Here is an 18,137-nt window from a genome sequence, read left to right as displayed (position 1 = left end):
TCAACTATATCAAATAATTATAACATATATTCATTAGATATAAGATAGATGAAATAAAAGATACAGGATTGAGAATGAAACAGTATCAAGCGATAAAGACAAAGAAAATAATTAGTTTGAATATAAAGTAAAAGGTCAAATAAATGTGCACATATAAAATGAGTGAGAGGTAAATTAAATCTAAATTTAAGAACAGGAGTATAATTCAGATAAGGCGGTGTAGGATACATTTTCCCAGCACAAATGCTAAATATACACCAGTTCCAGCGATTTTCTTGCTTTTGTGGGGATTTACTGCTTTTCTTTGTCTTAAGTAACAGTAAACTTAATATATTGGGGCTTTGGGACTGTTGTTCAGACAAAACAAGCTTAATAACGTCGGCTTTAAGCATTTTTCACTCATTTTAAACAATTTATGAACCAAACAGTAAATCGAGAACATTTTCTGCATTATCATTATTATTATGCACTATTACTGACTGTGTGTGTGTCATTATGAGATTTGCACGTCCTTTATTGTCACTTTGGTTGCAGGGTGAATGTATTATCTATTTATTTACCAGAGACAATGCACATTAATCAACATTGCGGTTTACACTTGAATGTAAATGTGTTAATAAGCTCATTTGCATCCGTGGTCCCTGGGCAGCTTAGAACAAATGAGTGCCAAATGTCACGGGGCTTCAACAAGTACTCCAAAACAATAAAAACACAATTTAATACATAAATACATTACAGAAGTGACAGAGACATATAGAAGCAATGAGATTATGTAAAGGCAGTGGCAGAGATGGGCTAAAAATGCCTTCTGGGCAAAGCTATACGTTTTGTTTTATTGCCAGGTCTCCTTCACATAATGAACTTCTGCAGACAGAATATGTTGTCAGTAAACTTTTACAGCTCACAGATTCACTGTTAATATTTGATGTTGGCCAGATTTACGCTACAGAAGCAGAAGTCTTAGAAATCGGTCGACTCCCGGAGAAGCTCAGCTGTTTTCCTGCCTGTGATTATTAAAATGTATGAGCACATTGGGTTTGAGACTTAGTTTGAATGCTAAGATTTTTACAGTGGAGCGTATGGAAACCAGGACTAAATCTGTAACGGTCCAGGCTGGATGGTCATTAATATTCATGGACTCTCTGTGGAAGTATTTCTGATTAGGCGCAGTCTCAGAGAAAACTCTGGGAATGAACCTGATTAGACGCACTGAATCAAACCCCATTATAAACGCAATTTCATTGGACTAAAAGTCACAATGCAACTAAATGATATTCATAATAGGTTGGGAGCCTAAAACAGTAGAATTCAAGTGAAGACCATTAGCAGCAGTTCTTTAATCAAAGGAATGTAATGGGAAATGATCGATTTTAGCTGAGTATGAGCTTTCTGTCCCCGCAGATAGAGTCCTGGCTGCAGATGAACTGCCTGTTAAGTGTCCTCTCCATCACCTCAGCCGTCACAGCTGTCCATCAGCAGCATCCTCTGCCTCGATATGTGTCTTAAACTCTGATGGCTTCATGCTGTCCCCCCCCCCAACTTGCTCCTCCGCTGCAGCCCGGCTGTGAAACTCATCGGTGTATCACATACAGCTGTTATCGGCCGTTGTCACCCGGGGGCCGTTTGAATGAGGAGCGTCTGGAGGTCTTTACCATCGCTACGGATTTTGAGGAAGCCAAAATGTGCTGCGTCTGCGCTGACCGACTCAGCTTATTAAACTCCCCCCCGCCCCCCCTTGTTGTGAAGTTTTTCTGTTGATTATGATGATAATGGAAGTAAAAGAGGGCCTTTCCCGGGAGAGGAAACAATGACCCAAAAAATAATAAAAACTGGTACAAAGAAGTGAAAGGGAGTCCAATCGCAATCACAAGTTGGAATGAAGTTGAAGAAACCCAAATAAAGTTTATGGGCATTAAACATACACACAGATAGATCCACTGCTGCATGTTTTCTAAAATGCGTGTTAGGAGCAGTTAGGAATGGTTGATGTACTGAATATGTCAACTGAAAAGTCATTGATACCGCTGATACCATCCCTTTACTGTACTACAGTGTCTCCGGTTGTATTAGACCTTAGTTGGTACTGCTGCAACTGCTTTTTTATGCTTTGATTCATCAGGTATTTCATGGAATTTGCTAAAAAACTGACATTCGTGTGTTCATTTTATCCATAAACAGCAGGGATGCTCGATATGCAATAGCTTTCTGTATCTTAAAAAGAAGTTCATAACCTGTAGTTCACAAACACTTGATGGTAAAAAAGGTTAAGATGTAGCGAGCAAGGATGGAAGATTTAATATTCTATAACTCTGAGCTACCCAAATAAATAACTGACATCACTGTTGTTAAAAACAACAAACAAACAAACAAACAAACAGTTCTGACTCTTCAAATGACTCTGAAAGTTCATCAAAAAACATTCTTAGACTGCAGCTTTAATCGTCTACTTTTCTCTTACACTATAAAAGGAGCCATTTAGCATAAAGAGTAGTTCATATTAATACAGTGTTTACTATCGCTTAAATCTAATTTTACAATGTGGTATTGCTAATTTTAGTAAAACACATTCAACATTGCACCTAGGCGCAACTAGTGATTGTTTCCATTGATCAATCTGTCAATTATTTTTAGATTAATTGAATTTATCCTTAAGTCAATACAATGAAATGTTGAAAAATGTCCGTCACAGTTTCCTGTAGCCCAGAGTGACGTCTTCAAATAGTTTCGTCTGAGCAAAAAAGCTATTCATTGGTCATTTAAAAAATACAAACCTGAGAAAAGCAGCAAATCAATCAATAAGATAATTGATTCGATGCTACAGCATTTAGACTGAAACGTAAAACCAACTCAGTATTTGTCGTGTTTTTGCTTTTTAAGTTCATGTCTCAAAGCTGTAACTTAATTTTGCTCCGTGCGGGTCGATGCGTCAAAGTCTGAATTATTTATTGACCGATTGATTTGCCGGTCTGTCCATTGACAGGCCAGGTGCTCGCTGGGTAATGGCTCTGTAACCGATGTTGTGGTGGTTGACTGATTGGATGATTGATGGATTGTTTGGCAAAGAAAATGAGTTAAGCTCGGGCAAAGGGCAGTTTGGGGCAGCGCGAAACGGGATGACATTTCTCTGAGTACAATTTATTGAATGAAGCTTGCTTGTTTACTGTGCAGCTTCCACGGACGAACACACATTACACCACCTTCACCCTGTAATGTGCGATCAAATCGACAATTGATGAAGCCAAAAAACACAGCTGCTATTTGTCATATATGTCTGAAAGTGTGATTGTTCTTGTCTTTCCTCTGCAGGCGCTCTACAACTCAATCAAGAATCAGAAGCTGCAATGGACAATGTAAGTCATTTTACATGAACTCTGTTTGCTTTCATCTTCTCCTCCTCTGTGGCTCTGTTTCTGTCCTTGTCTATGATTAGCTCACATTTAAACACATGCTCCACACACACACACACACACACACACACACACACACACACACACACACACACACACATTGTCCTGAAGGGCAGGAAACAATAAGAGATATTGATTAACTTGTTAGCATCCTCATTAATGACGTGAGTGTTGTCTGGCATGTGAAGGAAGCATTAGTGTGTCAAGGGTTGCTATTCTGGATCACAGCTCCAGAGTGCCTCAGAGATGCCAATTAAGTCACTAGTTTTCCAAGCTTTGTTGCCATAGTTACGGCACCATGGATACGACTCCATAGCTACCGCATTGCTCTTTCCTCCCTGTGTTCTCTCGGCAGCAAACACTCGCACACGCTAACAGATGGATTCGCTGTACACACAAATGTACACAGGAAATACATACGTGTCCGTGTGGACGTGGAAAAAGCAAGAAAGCACAAAGACTAAGAGAGAGAAGAGAGAGAGAGAGAGAGAGAGAGATATTTAAATGGCTCTTTACCTGCATCCTGTACAAAGGTGTGACCACAGACTCCCACTACCTCTCCAAAAATAGCTGCAGCAGCGCTCCCGAAGCAGCTGAATAAAAGTGGTCAGAGGAGCAGATCGAGGAGGAGATCCACAGAGAGGCAGGCAATCCAGTTCAAACATCTCCAATGACATATAGACGGCTATTTAAACACTGCCACCGCATAAGAGGCCGCGTGGGGATAGGGAGGGATGTCATTTTTAGACACGTAAACACCAAAGAAAGAGAGAATCCACCTACCCAAACCAAATGAATTACAGATTAAGAGATTCAGCCCACAGAGGTCTGTTGGGTTTTTTTTGAGGGGGGGGTGTTTTGGCAGCAGAGAGTTGTTCGTTTTTTAATATTTCAGCCGGCCGAGATCATTGAAAGAGAGTAAATTCTGTCTGTGGTGGAGTTCTGCTTTTGAAAACCCTATTTGGAGGCAGAGCACAGTGTCACTTTTGCCACCACTTTCACACCCTACTTGCTTAGTTGATGCATATTTCATCACACAGAGGACATTTCTTCACTTGCAAACTCAGTGACTGAGATCACAACACCCTTAGAGACGGACGCACTTCAGTTCTGTATCGATTCTCAGTCCACTTTTGTTTGTCCTCGTGCACGTCTTGTTGGGGAACCATACAGTCTGTGCATGTATATTTGATTCTTTCCTATATATAGATCGACCACAGCATTGATTTACTAATTTACAAAAACAAAAAACGCACTCTCTCCGCCACCACGCAGTGTAGTCAAAGGCCTGTGACAGAGGTGTGATTTTCAGACGCTAAAACAAACTGCTTGCTGTGATTATATGAATACAAATTGTATATGTAAACCCTGGCATATACATCTCATTACAGGTGTGTGTGTGTGTGTGTGTGTGTGTGTGTGTGTGTGTGGGCACGCAGAACACAACGCAAAACACAGCGATGGATGTTATTTCACACCCCCACAGAGAAAAAGACACGCACATGGCCACTCTCGACGGTTGCAGTTGGATGCACCCACATGTTCTTCACTCCACACACACACACACACACACACACACACATATAACGCAGACATATACAGCACACACATGCTTCCTCATTCAGGAGCGGGGGTGGAGAGCAGAGGGAGAGGTGGTGGTGGTGGTGGTGGTGGTGAGCACGCTGCAGTAAAAGAGAGACGCAACAAGTCGGCGGTACAGAAGAAAATGGCAGGAAGATAGTTTGGAGGATGCGATGAGCGAATGGAGAGACAGACAAGAACCATCTGCTCTATTATTCCTTTTATTCTGCTAATCCCTTTTCTCCTCCTCCCTCAATGGCTCTAATCATCTCGTCTCACTGTTTTCTGCCGCCGCCACCTCTCACCTACAGCGGGAGAGCAGCCTGCGTGCCATCGTATGACATTAAACAGCACGGCTGGGTATCGATGCTCAGTGTTTCTAATGCAAACCGAGTACCGAAACCTGGCATCGAACGCATGGGCGGACCCTTTGTTCAGTCTTCAGTCACACAGTTCCAGACTCCATTCAAAATTTTGCCAATTTTAGGCGATTTTATTCAAGCAAAGCTCCTGTGTGGCTGCTTGTTTGAGAAGTTTGGCTTCGAACGGAGGAGGTTTGTAGAAAAACAAGTTTACTCTCTGAAAGTATAGAAGGAAATAAAGAAAAGTTTTGGGTATCTGAACCAAAACTCTGCTGTTATTAGAGCTAACATCCATATTAAACGCTAGAGAGGCTGTAGAGGGTTCATATTATCACCAGTTTCAGTGTTTATTCAGGGTTCAGTGTGTAGGATTTAATGGCATATAGCGGTGTAGTTGCAGATTACCAGCTCCCTATCTACAGCCAGTGTTTGTCCATTCCAGGCTACTGTAGAAACCCAAATAATGAACTTAGTAACTGCAGGAAGTTTGTGTAAGATTAGTGATTTGGATGAATTTTGAGCAGATTATTTCCTGTTTAGGGAACTTTTTATACAATTCTCTGTCTGTATTATGTATTTATATATAATTTTTAACAATCATACAGACTTAATATGCTTCTTTTTGGACAAATTCAGTGTTTCCTTCTCCCTGACGCTTGGCCGTTGTTCACAGAAACTAACCAAATGCTGACGTATCAGCCTACAGTGTATATTTTAATCAAGGATCCTGAGATAAGTTATGATAATTGTTATTTGGCATTATACAAATAAAACTGAAGTTTTCTAGCAATCCTTTAAAATCAAGAACGTGTCGCGACCCCCTGGGAAGCGTTGGCTGCCCCTAGTTGGGGGTCCCGACCCCGAGGTTGGGAACCACAGATCTTTATTTAACTGGATCCACTGACACATTCATGTCCAATCTCTTTTGTAAGCTCTCAGCTAATGCACCAAGCTCAGCACTGATCCGAGGAGTCTGAGGGTGAAGTCCTGTGTTAGCCTGTTTGATGAGGAAGAGAAGCGAGGAAGACGAGAGAACACAGAGAGAAAAGAGCATAAATACCCACAAATCAGTGCTTTCTGAACCCAACAATCGGACCTTTCCTGAAGTCTGGTTGATGTGGAGTTACAGTGTGAGTGAGTGAGGAGATGTTTGCCGTGTATAAGAGAGGAAGAGTATGGATGAATTCATGTCCTCTTTCACTTCGCTGTGTTTTTTTTTTTTTTTTTTCGCCCTTTGGTGCGATGACTCGGTGTCACAGGTGAAACACAGCAAATGTGTTTCCATCGGCTACTGATGCAGCAACGACCCAGAATGCACTGCTGTCACCGGGCCAACGTTCAGACGTCTTTCCTTCATATTGCATCGACAACGTTTCCTCGTTTCCTTTCCTTCTTCTCGCCCATATTTTGTGTTTTCTTTTCCTCTCAAACCCTGCTCCTACTTTTTACTTTTATTTCCTTCTCTTATTTCTCTTTCTTTCTTTTCTTTCTTTTCTTCTCTTTTAGTGTTTGTTATTTTCATTGCCTTTCTCATTTTTCTAAGATCCATTCCTTTCTTCTCTCGTCCTCTCTCTCTTTCCTATCTTTCTGGTATTTTTTTTTTTTTACTTTTCATTTACTTTTTCATTCCTGTATTTTCCTTTCTTTCCTCTCTTCTCCTCTCCCTTTCTACCTCTTTTCTTCTTTTCCTCTGACTGATTTCCTTTTCATTCCTGTCTTTTGTTTTCATATCTCTCTTTTCTTCTTCCTAACCTTTTGTTTTCTCCTCCCCTCCTCCTCTCTCACTCATATTATTGAGGATAATGTTCTGCCATCTGAGAAGGATCATCTTTGTCTTTTTTTTCCTGTTCTCTCTCTCTCTCTCTCTCTCTCTCTCTGTCTCTCTCTCTCTCCCCCCCTCTCTCTGTTTCCTCACTTCTCTCTCTATCTCTCCCCTCCATCCATCCATCCCCCCTCTCTCCAGCTCCACTTTGTCTCTGTGTAGAATGGGATTCAGGCAGGCCAGCAGTTACCAGGCAACAGGCTACATGCTCATTGGCTCCGTCTCTGCCTCCCTTTCTCTCTCTGGCTCCTGCACGGGGTTAACTGCTGTTATGTACTGTTGGTTACTCATAGCGTGGTCTCGGGGGGGTTCGGCATCCAGCCATTATTCTATTTTCGGGCTGAACTTTTGCATGGGTGCCGCCTGGTGAGGTAACAAGTGGAATTGCCATGTTACCTCACCGAGCAGATGCAGAGACACTTGGTGCTGTAGCCTAAAGCATCTATCATCTCCTAATGTGACAAATCCCTTTAAAAACACTAAGAGAATGCATACAGCGCATTGTGAGGGATTATTTACAAGAGAATGGGATTAGCTGCTGTAGCGACGTGTATAGTAAGTATTGTCTATCATTCAAATACAAACACATACTCTCTCACTTACATGATTTATAATATACTGTGATAGAATAAGACTCAGAAACAGAGGTTTACAGGGAGTTTAACAAATGATGATAATAACAATGCAACATTTAAAAATGGTGATTAAACAGTGAGGAGATGGATAGAAGATAAAAAGGTGGCTCATAGACACGAATATACAGGAAGATGAAAACAAAAATGGATCTTAAAATGTTTAAAAACTGTAATAAACAGTAATAAAGTAAACAAAAACAAAGAAAGATTTAAAAAAGGGGCTAGTAAACAAGAATATACACTGAGATAAAAAGCAAAAATGGATGGTAAAATATTTTAAAATTAGTGTTGAAACTGTAATAAAATAAATAAAACACATAAAGAATAAAAAAGGAGGTGTACACAAGAATCTGCATTAAGATAAAGACAAAAATAGATTATAAAATGTTTAAAAACTGTCATAAAACATTAAAAAGTAAACGAAAACACACAAAGAATAAAAAAGGGGTTAGTAAATAAGAATATGTATTGATATAAAAACAAAATGGATGATAAAACGTTTTAAAATTGGTATTCAAAGTGTAATAAAATATTTATTTTATTTATTAGACAAGAACATACGATAAAAACAAGATTGTATGGGGCAATAAATACAGATTACAACAAAAATCTTTCGTTTTCTAAACAAAAACACAAATAAACTGCTCACTTTCTGGAAGAAGAGTTATAAAAGACATAAAGAGACTCGTTTTACGGGAAATCCCCCCCCCACACACACACACACACATACAGAGAAGCACACGATGCTCATGAGGGTAGTTAAGAAGAAATAAAGCTGCAGCTGAGCGCAGCCGGAGCTCGGCGGATCCTCGGTGATGGCTCCTCCAGGCCGGTTTCTAATGAGCCGAACTTCAGATCCGCCAGCAACAACTCTTAGCCTGAAAACGTACTTTAATAAAGAATGCAGTAAATTACAATTATGTTCTCAAACACGTCAGTGCTCCAGTTTCAAGTAAACTTACACATTTTCTTTCCAGATTTTGTAAACCTCTTTATTTGAAGATAAAAAGGTTAAATACAGTAGGTCAAAGTTGTTTTCTTGGCTTTTTTATATATATATTTTTGCCTTTATTTTGAAAGGACAGCTCAATGTGGACAGGAAACGGGTGGAGTGAGAGGGTTTGACACAGGTCAGACTCATCCATGGATGCTGCAGCAAGGACTCAGCTACCAGGGCGCCCTTCAAAGACTAGTTCTGAATTTCCTGACTTATAATAAAAAGTGCTGTAAATCAAATATGAGTACAAATATTGATCATATTTAGAGCTGCACAATTCATTGTAATATTATCGCAGTCGCAATATGTCCGAGTGCAATATGCAAATCACAGAGGCTGCATTTATTTCGCTAAAGGTAAAATGTGACAAACAGCATCATAATGAAGTAGAGCTGCAGAGATTCTCTGACCTACAAATGTTCAGATTTAAGAAAACATGTTTGTTTGGTTCAGACCCTCAAAAACATTTCACATCATCATCAATTTAACACTGAAAATTACATTTGTGATTCAAAAAGGATCCTTAATCACGAATCATATCCCATTATCTGTCAGAATAATCCCAATATGATGTTGTTACCGTATCATGCAGCCTTACTAATATTAATATTATTGATGTTGTCAAAGGCCGTCGTCGTGGAGACAAAAGACAAACATCTTCAACAAAAACTGCTGCAAAGTTAGAGAACGCAACCTCAAAGTGAAGCACACGTCGTTGTCGCTGTGGTTCGTGATGAAGTTACTGGAGTCGGCTAACTGAAGTCAGAAAATGAGCTGAAATAAATACGTGTGTTTGGTGAATCAGCTGAACTCAAGTTGGCTTATAAGTGAAGACTGAGAGCGTCGGCTGTATTACTGTGCTATATGAGTACCGGCAGTGTAGTTTATATACATATAGTATAATAATATAGTATAATATAATAGTATAGTATATAGTAAATAGTATCATTCTTGTGGCTGCTAATTTGAGATTTAAACATGTGATTTCTGCCACTAGTGGTCTCTTTCACATTAAAACAACAACAGTGCAGTATTACTTTACTTACAACTCCCTGCCGACAGTAATTAGTTACACTACTAGTTATATTACTTTTGTGCTACTTCACCACAAAATTGTGTCCCAAAATTAAGACGATTAAAATATACTTTTGTTAAAATCAGAGTAATGGAATATTTTTCAGTGTTTCCATCTTTCAAACGTTTCCTTACAAAATAATTTTAAAGTTTTTTTTCGACTCTTGAGATTCATTTCTTGCAGTGTGGAGTTGTTGTCTTCATTCTTAAACAACAACTATAACTATTGATGATAAAAATCTATCTGACATGACTCATAAAGTTAAATTAAAGTTTTATCCATTATATTACATTTACGTTTGCTGTCTTCCTCTCACTCTCTGAATGAAATTCCCTATTTCTCTGTGTTTGTTGGAAACATCTGGGGTAGTCTCATCATTTTTAGACCTTTAAATGTGGAAATGGAGCATATAGGAAGCTTCCTCTCTCTTTCTTTAAGTCTGTAAAGCGTTAAAAGCCACAAAAGTCTTTCTCACCTCTGTGAGGCTTCATGTGAGCATCAAGAGGAGGAAGAGTAACCGTGCGTCTGCATTTCTGAGAGGAGTTGGCCCCCCCTGGGTAACGATGCCCCTGTTTTTCACCTCAAAGCTGGAACAAGATAGATGGTGTCACTCTTTTGCTGTGGTACTTTTTGATCAAGGAGAGCGGACTGCTTCTCAGGAGAGCAGAGCACACAGAAAGAGAGAGAGAGAGAGAGAGAGAGAGAGAGAGAAAGGGGGGGGCACACCATTAAAGCTTTGAAGGCATTCATTCACTCAGGTTTCCCCCAGATACACGCTGCTTTGTAAATGTCTTGTGCAACAAAAGCTCCGCCAAGACAGCAGCAGTGGCCGGCGATATTACTCATGTGTTCTGTATGAAATGAAAGTTTCCCAGTAAGTGTGTGAAATCTGTGGACCTCTTGTCCTGTGCTGTTCCTTGTGTAACGAGCACAGAGTGAGAGAGCAAAGGGACAGGATGAATGATGATGTGTTTGCTAATGAGACATGACACATAAGTGTTGATCACCATGGAATCTTGTTTTTTATTTTTTTTTTGTCTCCATAGCGACGAGGAAGAGCTGCGGAAGTCGTTTTCGGAGCTCGGGGACAGCCTGTGTGACTCCAACGCCTCTAAATCGATGAAGCGGGTGGGCAGCAGTGGGAAGCCCCTGTCGGAGGAGACGGAGGCCTCCGGGTCGCTGCTGTACAAGAACGGGTTCCTGGTCCGTAAAGTCCACGCCGACTCGGACGGCAAGAGAAGTACGACCTTCTCCCATTCACACTTTCCCATCTCGAGTTTCAAGGTCCATTCAGTAACTGAACCTTTCATCACATCACATGATGATCATCGGCTGATAAAGTTGCCTTTAAAGTTGCCATTATCCATCTTCTTTTTCCTAAAATGCTGTTTTCTACGGTAGTCCTGCACCATCCCATGGTTCCCAGCCCATATTAGACACTAAAGAAACATCAGCTAGGTTGGCCCCACATCATAATGTACAGTTCCACAAATTCAGAAAGGAAACATTATGTTGGTTACAGTTCTCTCTGTCATGCATTTTCTATAAATCTTACTAAAACAAATGCAAATAGACAAAACAAATGCAAATTAAAGGACCAGTGTGTTGAATTTATAATGTAGTGGCATCTAGCAGTGAAGTTGCAACTAACTGAACACTGCTGGCGTCTGTATTTGACGACCTGCGAATGAGAATGGGCAGTTAAATGTGAAGGAGAAACTACAGTGGCCATGAAACACAAGAGGTTTGGTTTGTCTGTTCTGGGCTATCTGTCTCTATCAAATATCTGTGCTTTCTACTCTTTACACTTTCAAAACAGGTTTCAGTTTTAATGTATTTGAGGGGAATCATCGATTTATTTTAAATTTTTTTGCATCCTTGCCCGTCTTCCCAACATCAAGACCGATGCAAATCAATGAGCGACCAAAAAAGACAAAAGACAAAACAGACAAGAGGATCAACCCTGTTTGAAGTTTCAGTTAGCTTTAGCTGGAAAATGAGCTTAAACAACAACAAATGTGTCTCAGTCGTGTTTTGTACTTTTTAGTGGTTCTGTATTTGTGTTTCATTCCCCAATACTGCAGCACACATCCCCAATAATACTGTATGTGATGCCATGTAGAGCGTGTAGTGTACAGCGTGTTGTGAATGTGAATGCAGGAAGGTATCTAAACGAAGCAGCCCCAACAGCACGTTTCATCCAGATGTACAGAAATTGGTAGACACGTGTATCATTTCCAGATGTACAAAAAAGCCTCTTGGAGCCACATCGTAAACCCAACAGGAAGTCGGACCTTTTGACATTTTACTGTATGATTATACCGTTATTTTTGCCATTTCCACGTGTTGCACTTCTCGTAGAGAATTGATCAGATCGACTTCAAAATTGGACAGTAAAATCTGAAGACATTCACGATGAAAGGTTATCAAAAGAGTTTTTGTTGAAGAATTCTAGAAAAGTCAAAAGGCAAAATCCACAAGCCTCTTTCCTTTTAATTCATCTCCATTAAATCCTCATCTTTGCATTCTGAGTGGTACGCCGACGACCGGGCGACCACAGAGCTCTTACCCAAAGCTTGTGTCAGAACCAATTTCACACCAGCGATCGACCCGAGCATCTCTGTCTTTCACTGTCAGTGTGAATACGTTCTGTCCGGCTCACGAGGAAAAGACGAGACACACATCAGCTGGCGGATTAGTCTCCACAAATAAAAACTGATTTATTATAAGTTTTATTTTGTTTAGTTTTAATTGTTTATTTTTGGTTATTCGTTTCAGTGTTAGTTTAGTTTTTTAGATAATAATAGGGGGGTTATTTGTCAGGGGATTTGAGACGTTCAGAATAGTATTTACAGTACAAACACTTGATGACGGCAGCTGACTCACAGTCATGTGGACGTCCCAGTGTCATGCTCGTGTTGAGAAATTTGACATTTTCTGTATATTGTTATTTTAGTTTAGTTTCCTAAGTACACATTATTGTCTCAGGTTTATTTCTAAAGACTAGTTTTTATTTTTATTTCAGTTTTTTACACCTAGTTTTAGTACTTAGTTTAGTTTTAGTGAACTATATATATATAACCTCACCGTGAGCACAAATTTGCACTTGATAATAAAACTGATGCTTAAATCTGATTTCTATGTTGTGATATTATTGTAGTTTATACGATGGTTTCAGTATATTTTGAAGAGTGTATGATGGGTGGATTATGCTACGGGTTGTGTTTATATTTGCTGTTATTCTCTCTTTAAGTGTGAGGATATATATTTTTACTACTAATGACTGTAAGCTAGGTTAGAGTGTAAAGAAGTTTAGGAACAACGTGGCGGTTGTAAGACGCAGAACTGGAAAAGTCTGCAGTTTAAAAAGAAGCCAAGAGCATGAAGTTGTATCTGAAGCTGTAACGTCGACACTTTTTCTCCTCTTCACAGCACCGAGAGGGAAGAGAGGCTGGAAAACCTTCTATGTCATCCTAAAAGGGTTAATTCTCTACCTGCAAAAAGTAAGTCACTCACATTACATACAGTGTGTTTTATGGAAAAGCCTAAAAGGGATGTGTGAGAAGCAATTTGTAACAGCTACTTGATATTCATTATTCAACCTTTAAAATAACAGGTGACCGTATCTCCATAAACATCCTGTTTTACTTTGATGCCAGCAACAAATTTGTAACAGAAGGTGAATCTTTATCCTTCGTGGTGGATACAAAATGTTCGTATTCATCACCTGCTTACAAACAATTCCCAGCATGCTTTACTTTAACAAAATACTGAAGATGAAAAAAAAAACGTCTTTGCAGTGCCGACCCAGAAAGTGAATCTGTCCAAGGGCGGGACTTTTATTGAGCCCATTTCCTGTTTACGTGTCGAACAAGTGCTCTGACATAATGTGTTGGCTTTGGTTTGGGAAAATCTCTGCCAACGTAACAGGCAACCGTCACTCTACCGCAGCCTGTTTCCTTAAAAGGAGCTCTTTTCTTTCATTGAGTAAACTGACTAAGTGACATACTTTAAATTATTTTTATTGCATATCAATAACAGTAGAGAACAACTGTACAATGAATCCAAATAGTGACCGCTGGAAGTTTGTCTAAAATGAGTGATTTAGATGAATTTGAGCTAATTTTAGGACCTTTTAATACAATTCTCTCTCTGTACTGTGTACTCTGTAAAAACAGCCCTTCTAGAAACAAGCCAAATATTCTTAAATATCATCAAATATTCTTGCATTGAGCAAAACAATCTGCCAGTGAGGTAAAACTGGCATAAAAATCAGCCACTAAAAGACTGTAATGGGCATTAAAACTAGAAAAAATGCCAAATATTTAAGCAAGTTGTGCTTATTACAAGTGAATATTATATATAATATTTAGGATTGCTGAAGACAAAGAAACAAGGCTTTTTAACTTTCTTCAGATTCCTTTTTTGCAGTGTATTTTTTTAAAATATCATAAATAATTAATAGACACGTGGCCATTGTTCAGCTCTTTGGGTGTTTTAGCTGCATTCTTTTCTAATGCAGGACGAGGCTGTTTATCAGAGACTGAAGGATCTGTGAATACTGCTTCTGTTCAAAGTTTAGATTTTAAATAATAATGTCTTCATAGAAATGAACCAAATGCTGAGATTTAGGCCCTTTTCTTACACCCCTTAAAATCAAGAAGGCCTAGTGGGGGTCGCCAAAGCTTTGACCCTGTAGTGACTCCATAGTTTTAATTGTTTCTTTCCATCACGGAGGCGACCTTGTTTGTGTGGGTCTAAAAGAGTATTGTTTTGGTACCAGAACTCTCATTGGGGCTGGTTATTTCAAGCAGCACCCGTGTGTTCTTTAGATCAGACACATCCACTGAGGGTGAAAACAGCTCCCTACTTGAAAATAAGTTGCTTTGGTTTCATATTTTGTATCCTTTACAGATTTGGGTTTATTAGTTTAGTAGGGGTCATTACAATGAATGGGCCCCGCAGCGCCCCCTAAAATCTGGCATAAAGAAAACCATTAGTTCATAAAAATATTCAAACTTGACTTCTGTTTTATCTGCAAAAAAGTTATAAAGTGTTGTTAAAAAGGCCGTAAATTACCCTGGCCATTCAAATTAATGTAATAAAACATGAATCTCATATGTCGTCATTATATAGAGTAACTTTCTCTCCCTGTTACAATGCAGCTAGTGTTTCTAACTTCTCCAATAAAATATGTTCTTAGTCAGCTCTCCGGCTTTAATAAGTGTTATGACCCCTCGGTGTTAATCATAGCATTCATTTCTTATTTATAATTGTCATGCCAGGGGGAATACCGGCCGGATAAACAGCTGTCTGAGGAGGACCTGAAGAACGCCGTGTCCATCCACCACTCTCTGGCCATGAAAGCTTCAGACTACAGCAAGAGGCCCAACGTGTTTTACCTGCGGACGGCCGACTGGAGGGTGTATCTCTTCCAGGCACCGTGAGTCTAATGTTTCTGAAATAACATATATAGACACTGTACAGTTATCCACACTGTTTTTCAAGGTTGGGGCTCAGCTCTTTAGTCCAAATGAAGGTAAATCTCAATGCTTCAGCATACTGGAAAACAGGAAATGGGTTGTTTTTTGTGTGTGGAGGAACTTGTTTGGCCTGAACAGAGCCTTGACTTTAACCTCTCTAACCGGGATCAAATCCCTGCAGCCAGCTTCTAACCACTGGTGCACAGACTGAAACCGGAAAACGGCACGTTCATCGATCACATATGGGTGTAACGCCATGGTGTCCGCATACTTTTGGCCATGTACCGTAGCTCACAGCTGAGCACCCACCCTCCGCTGATAACACGCAGTGCCAGCTGTGCACATGGACACACGCTGAGAGCACACGGACGGAGGCTACACACACATGTTGGACAGGATGTTTAGTGAATGTTAAGAGCGAGGTGGAGGTGTGTGCATGTGTGTGTTATCCAGGAAGTGGCACATGAGTGGCCACATGTTTCAGCCCCCAGGAGGACAGGCTCTGTGCTCCAGTTGCAGCTTGCATTTGTCCCAGATACTGTACCCCTCTCTGTGTCTCTCTCCTCTTTCCGTCTCACTCCTCTTTGTCTCTCTATCGCTCCTTCTCTCTCTCTGTCTCTCCCCGGGGATTTGAGCAAGGCTGTCTGATTCAATCGGATATTTCTCATGGGCCCCTAATGGGTCTGTTAGTGTAAAACAGGCCCTTTTCTCTCTTGCATTAATTGGCTCCAAAATAATTTCTTTGTCAACAGCAAGGCTGCATTCTCTGATAATGATCCCTTTGATGTTGTGAGCTAGCCACGTGCTGCACCGCTGATAAGTCTGTTTGTACCTACTCTGTGTGTGCTGGAGTTTAAGATCTGTGTGCTTTTGTGTCTTTGTTTTCTATGCCTGTATGCATGTGTGGGCGTGTATTATCCACTGCAGGAATGCCGAGCAGATGCAGTCTTGGATCACGCGGATCAACGCGGTGGCCGCCATGTTCTCAGCTCCTCCCTTCCCGGCAGCCATCGGCTCGCAGAAGAAGTTCAGCCGGCCGCTGCTGCCGGGGGCGACGTCCAAACTGTCTGAGGTGTGTGGCTGTTAGTCCTACAAGGGGTTGAACCTGGTCTGAGTCCAGGATCCTGTGAGGTTCATTAGAGCGAGCAGATGTAAATCCTCTTACAGTAAAATAATGATCCGGCTGACGCATCATTTTTCATAACATAAAGGCAGAGTAATTATAATTAAACTTTCATGAATAAACACTCCACTTAACACAAATATAATATATTACTAGTGGCCACTAGTGGCTGTGAGTGCAGGCATTTCATTCCTCATGTCGATCAGTGGAAACCCATTTATGATGTGTGTCGTTTAAGTGACATCAGTAACATCGGTAAATGGCCTGATAGCAATCAAAGCTATGAGAGAGTATTGCTGCAATTATGAGAAATACATTGTGCTCTTTTTCTTTTTATAACAAGTTTATTGACATGTTAGGAATTGTTAAAATGTGATATTTCTTAAATGGAGTTTGGTGCAGGGAGCTTTTAGTGGAATTCAAACTGATAATATGTATAATTATTTAACATTTTGTCACTACACAAACTGGAGGTAACTGTTAAAGTATGATAACGCTGTCTGACGATGACTGCTGTAAGTTATTCGTTTGATTAATGGTTTAGTAATGTGTGTATCGCTGGCTGATCGAGCTAATTATAAGTTTGTTTTACTCAGTTTCATGCTTGCCCTTTGTGCATCATTTAAACTACTTTCCTAATCGAACACAATGTGCTTGTTATTAATCGTGTTATTAACGACAGAGAGCAGACAGACTGGATGTGAAAGCTCTTGTAGTGTGTGACCTCCTGTTGCTGATCAGTCATGTAGTGTGACAACATCCTGTCTGATTGCAGCAGAGGAACTTTGTTGTACAATATTCAGCTTCGTCTACAGGGGAACAGATGATACGTTACTCCATATCAACACAGTATGTTTTTGTTCACAGTCCTTCTACAAACAATATTCAGGTGCCCAAATGAGAACTGGTTTTTCTTGCTGTAATCGTTCCTCCTGTTCATAACTGACCCGGTGTAATTTATTCTGTGTAAAAACATATTCCAAGGTTTATCTGAAGTATATGAGGCTTCCAATCAAGTGAATATCTTCTGAAGGCATCGTCTTTTTGGCACCAAATTCTCTCATTGTGTTGTTCTGCATTGCAGCTCAGCACAGAAACACTGTCCAGGGACACGTAAAGAGGGAATTTCACACAAATCAGAACAATTGTGTCCGTAATTTAAAATAAACAAAGGCAACAGGGATATGGCAGGCAGGCAGAGCGTGCAAAAAGAAGGACAAATGGTTTTGAAAAGATAACGGGAAGGCTGGGACAGAACGCTCATTAGACAATGTGGTGGGCTTCTGAGGGAAAGTGACCGTTGGGTGTGTTGAGGAGCTGATTGGGACTGGGTGCACAGGTGGGAGTCAGTAATGATAATAATGGAAGTTAAAGCAGGTGATTATCGATTCCTTGTGCTTTACAGGAGGAGCAGGTCCGATCCCACGAATCTCGTTTCAGAGCCCTCTCCACCGAACTGGCTGAGCTGCGCTCCTACCCTCCTGACCGCAAGGTCAAAGGGCGCGAGCTGGAAGAGTACCGGCAGCGAGACGAGTATCTGGATTTCGAGGTGAGCTGGAAGGAAATGGGAAAGGCAGTCAAGCATGAAATCATTATTACAGTACTGCCGCCCTCTCATTTGTCCAATCCTTAAATGTCTCTCACACGCCTTT

The 18,137-nt window shown here is 40.4% G+C and overlaps 1 protein-coding gene across 3 annotated transcripts in view; it reads left to right on the top strand.

Moving 5' to 3' along the window:
* Window positions 1–18,137, top strand: part of LOC127373319 (PH and SEC7 domain-containing protein 1) — a 78,330-nt gene that overhangs the window by 54,335 nt on the left and 5,858 nt on the right. For all 3 annotated transcript variants that reach the window (XM_051417684.1, XM_051417683.1, XM_051417685.1), the window contains 6 exons: window positions 3,307–3,350; window positions 10,926–11,119; window positions 13,312–13,382; window positions 15,165–15,322; window positions 16,290–16,434; window positions 17,891–18,034. In XM_051417684.1, the coding sequence (XP_051273644.1) occupies window positions 3,307–3,350; window positions 10,926–11,119; window positions 13,312–13,382; window positions 15,165–15,322; window positions 16,290–16,434; window positions 17,891–18,034 (756 nt within the window). The remainder of the gene's footprint in view (window positions 1–3,306; window positions 3,351–10,925; window positions 11,120–13,311; window positions 13,383–15,164; window positions 15,323–16,289; window positions 16,435–17,890; window positions 18,035–18,137) is intronic.

This window comes from Dicentrarchus labrax, unplaced genomic scaffold (assembly GCF_905237075.1).
Source record: "Dicentrarchus labrax unplaced genomic scaffold, dlabrax2021, whole genome shotgun sequence".
Lineage (NCBI taxonomy): Eukaryota > Metazoa > Chordata > Actinopteri > Moronidae > Dicentrarchus > Dicentrarchus labrax.
This window is presented reverse-complemented; position numbering and strand designations above follow the sequence as displayed.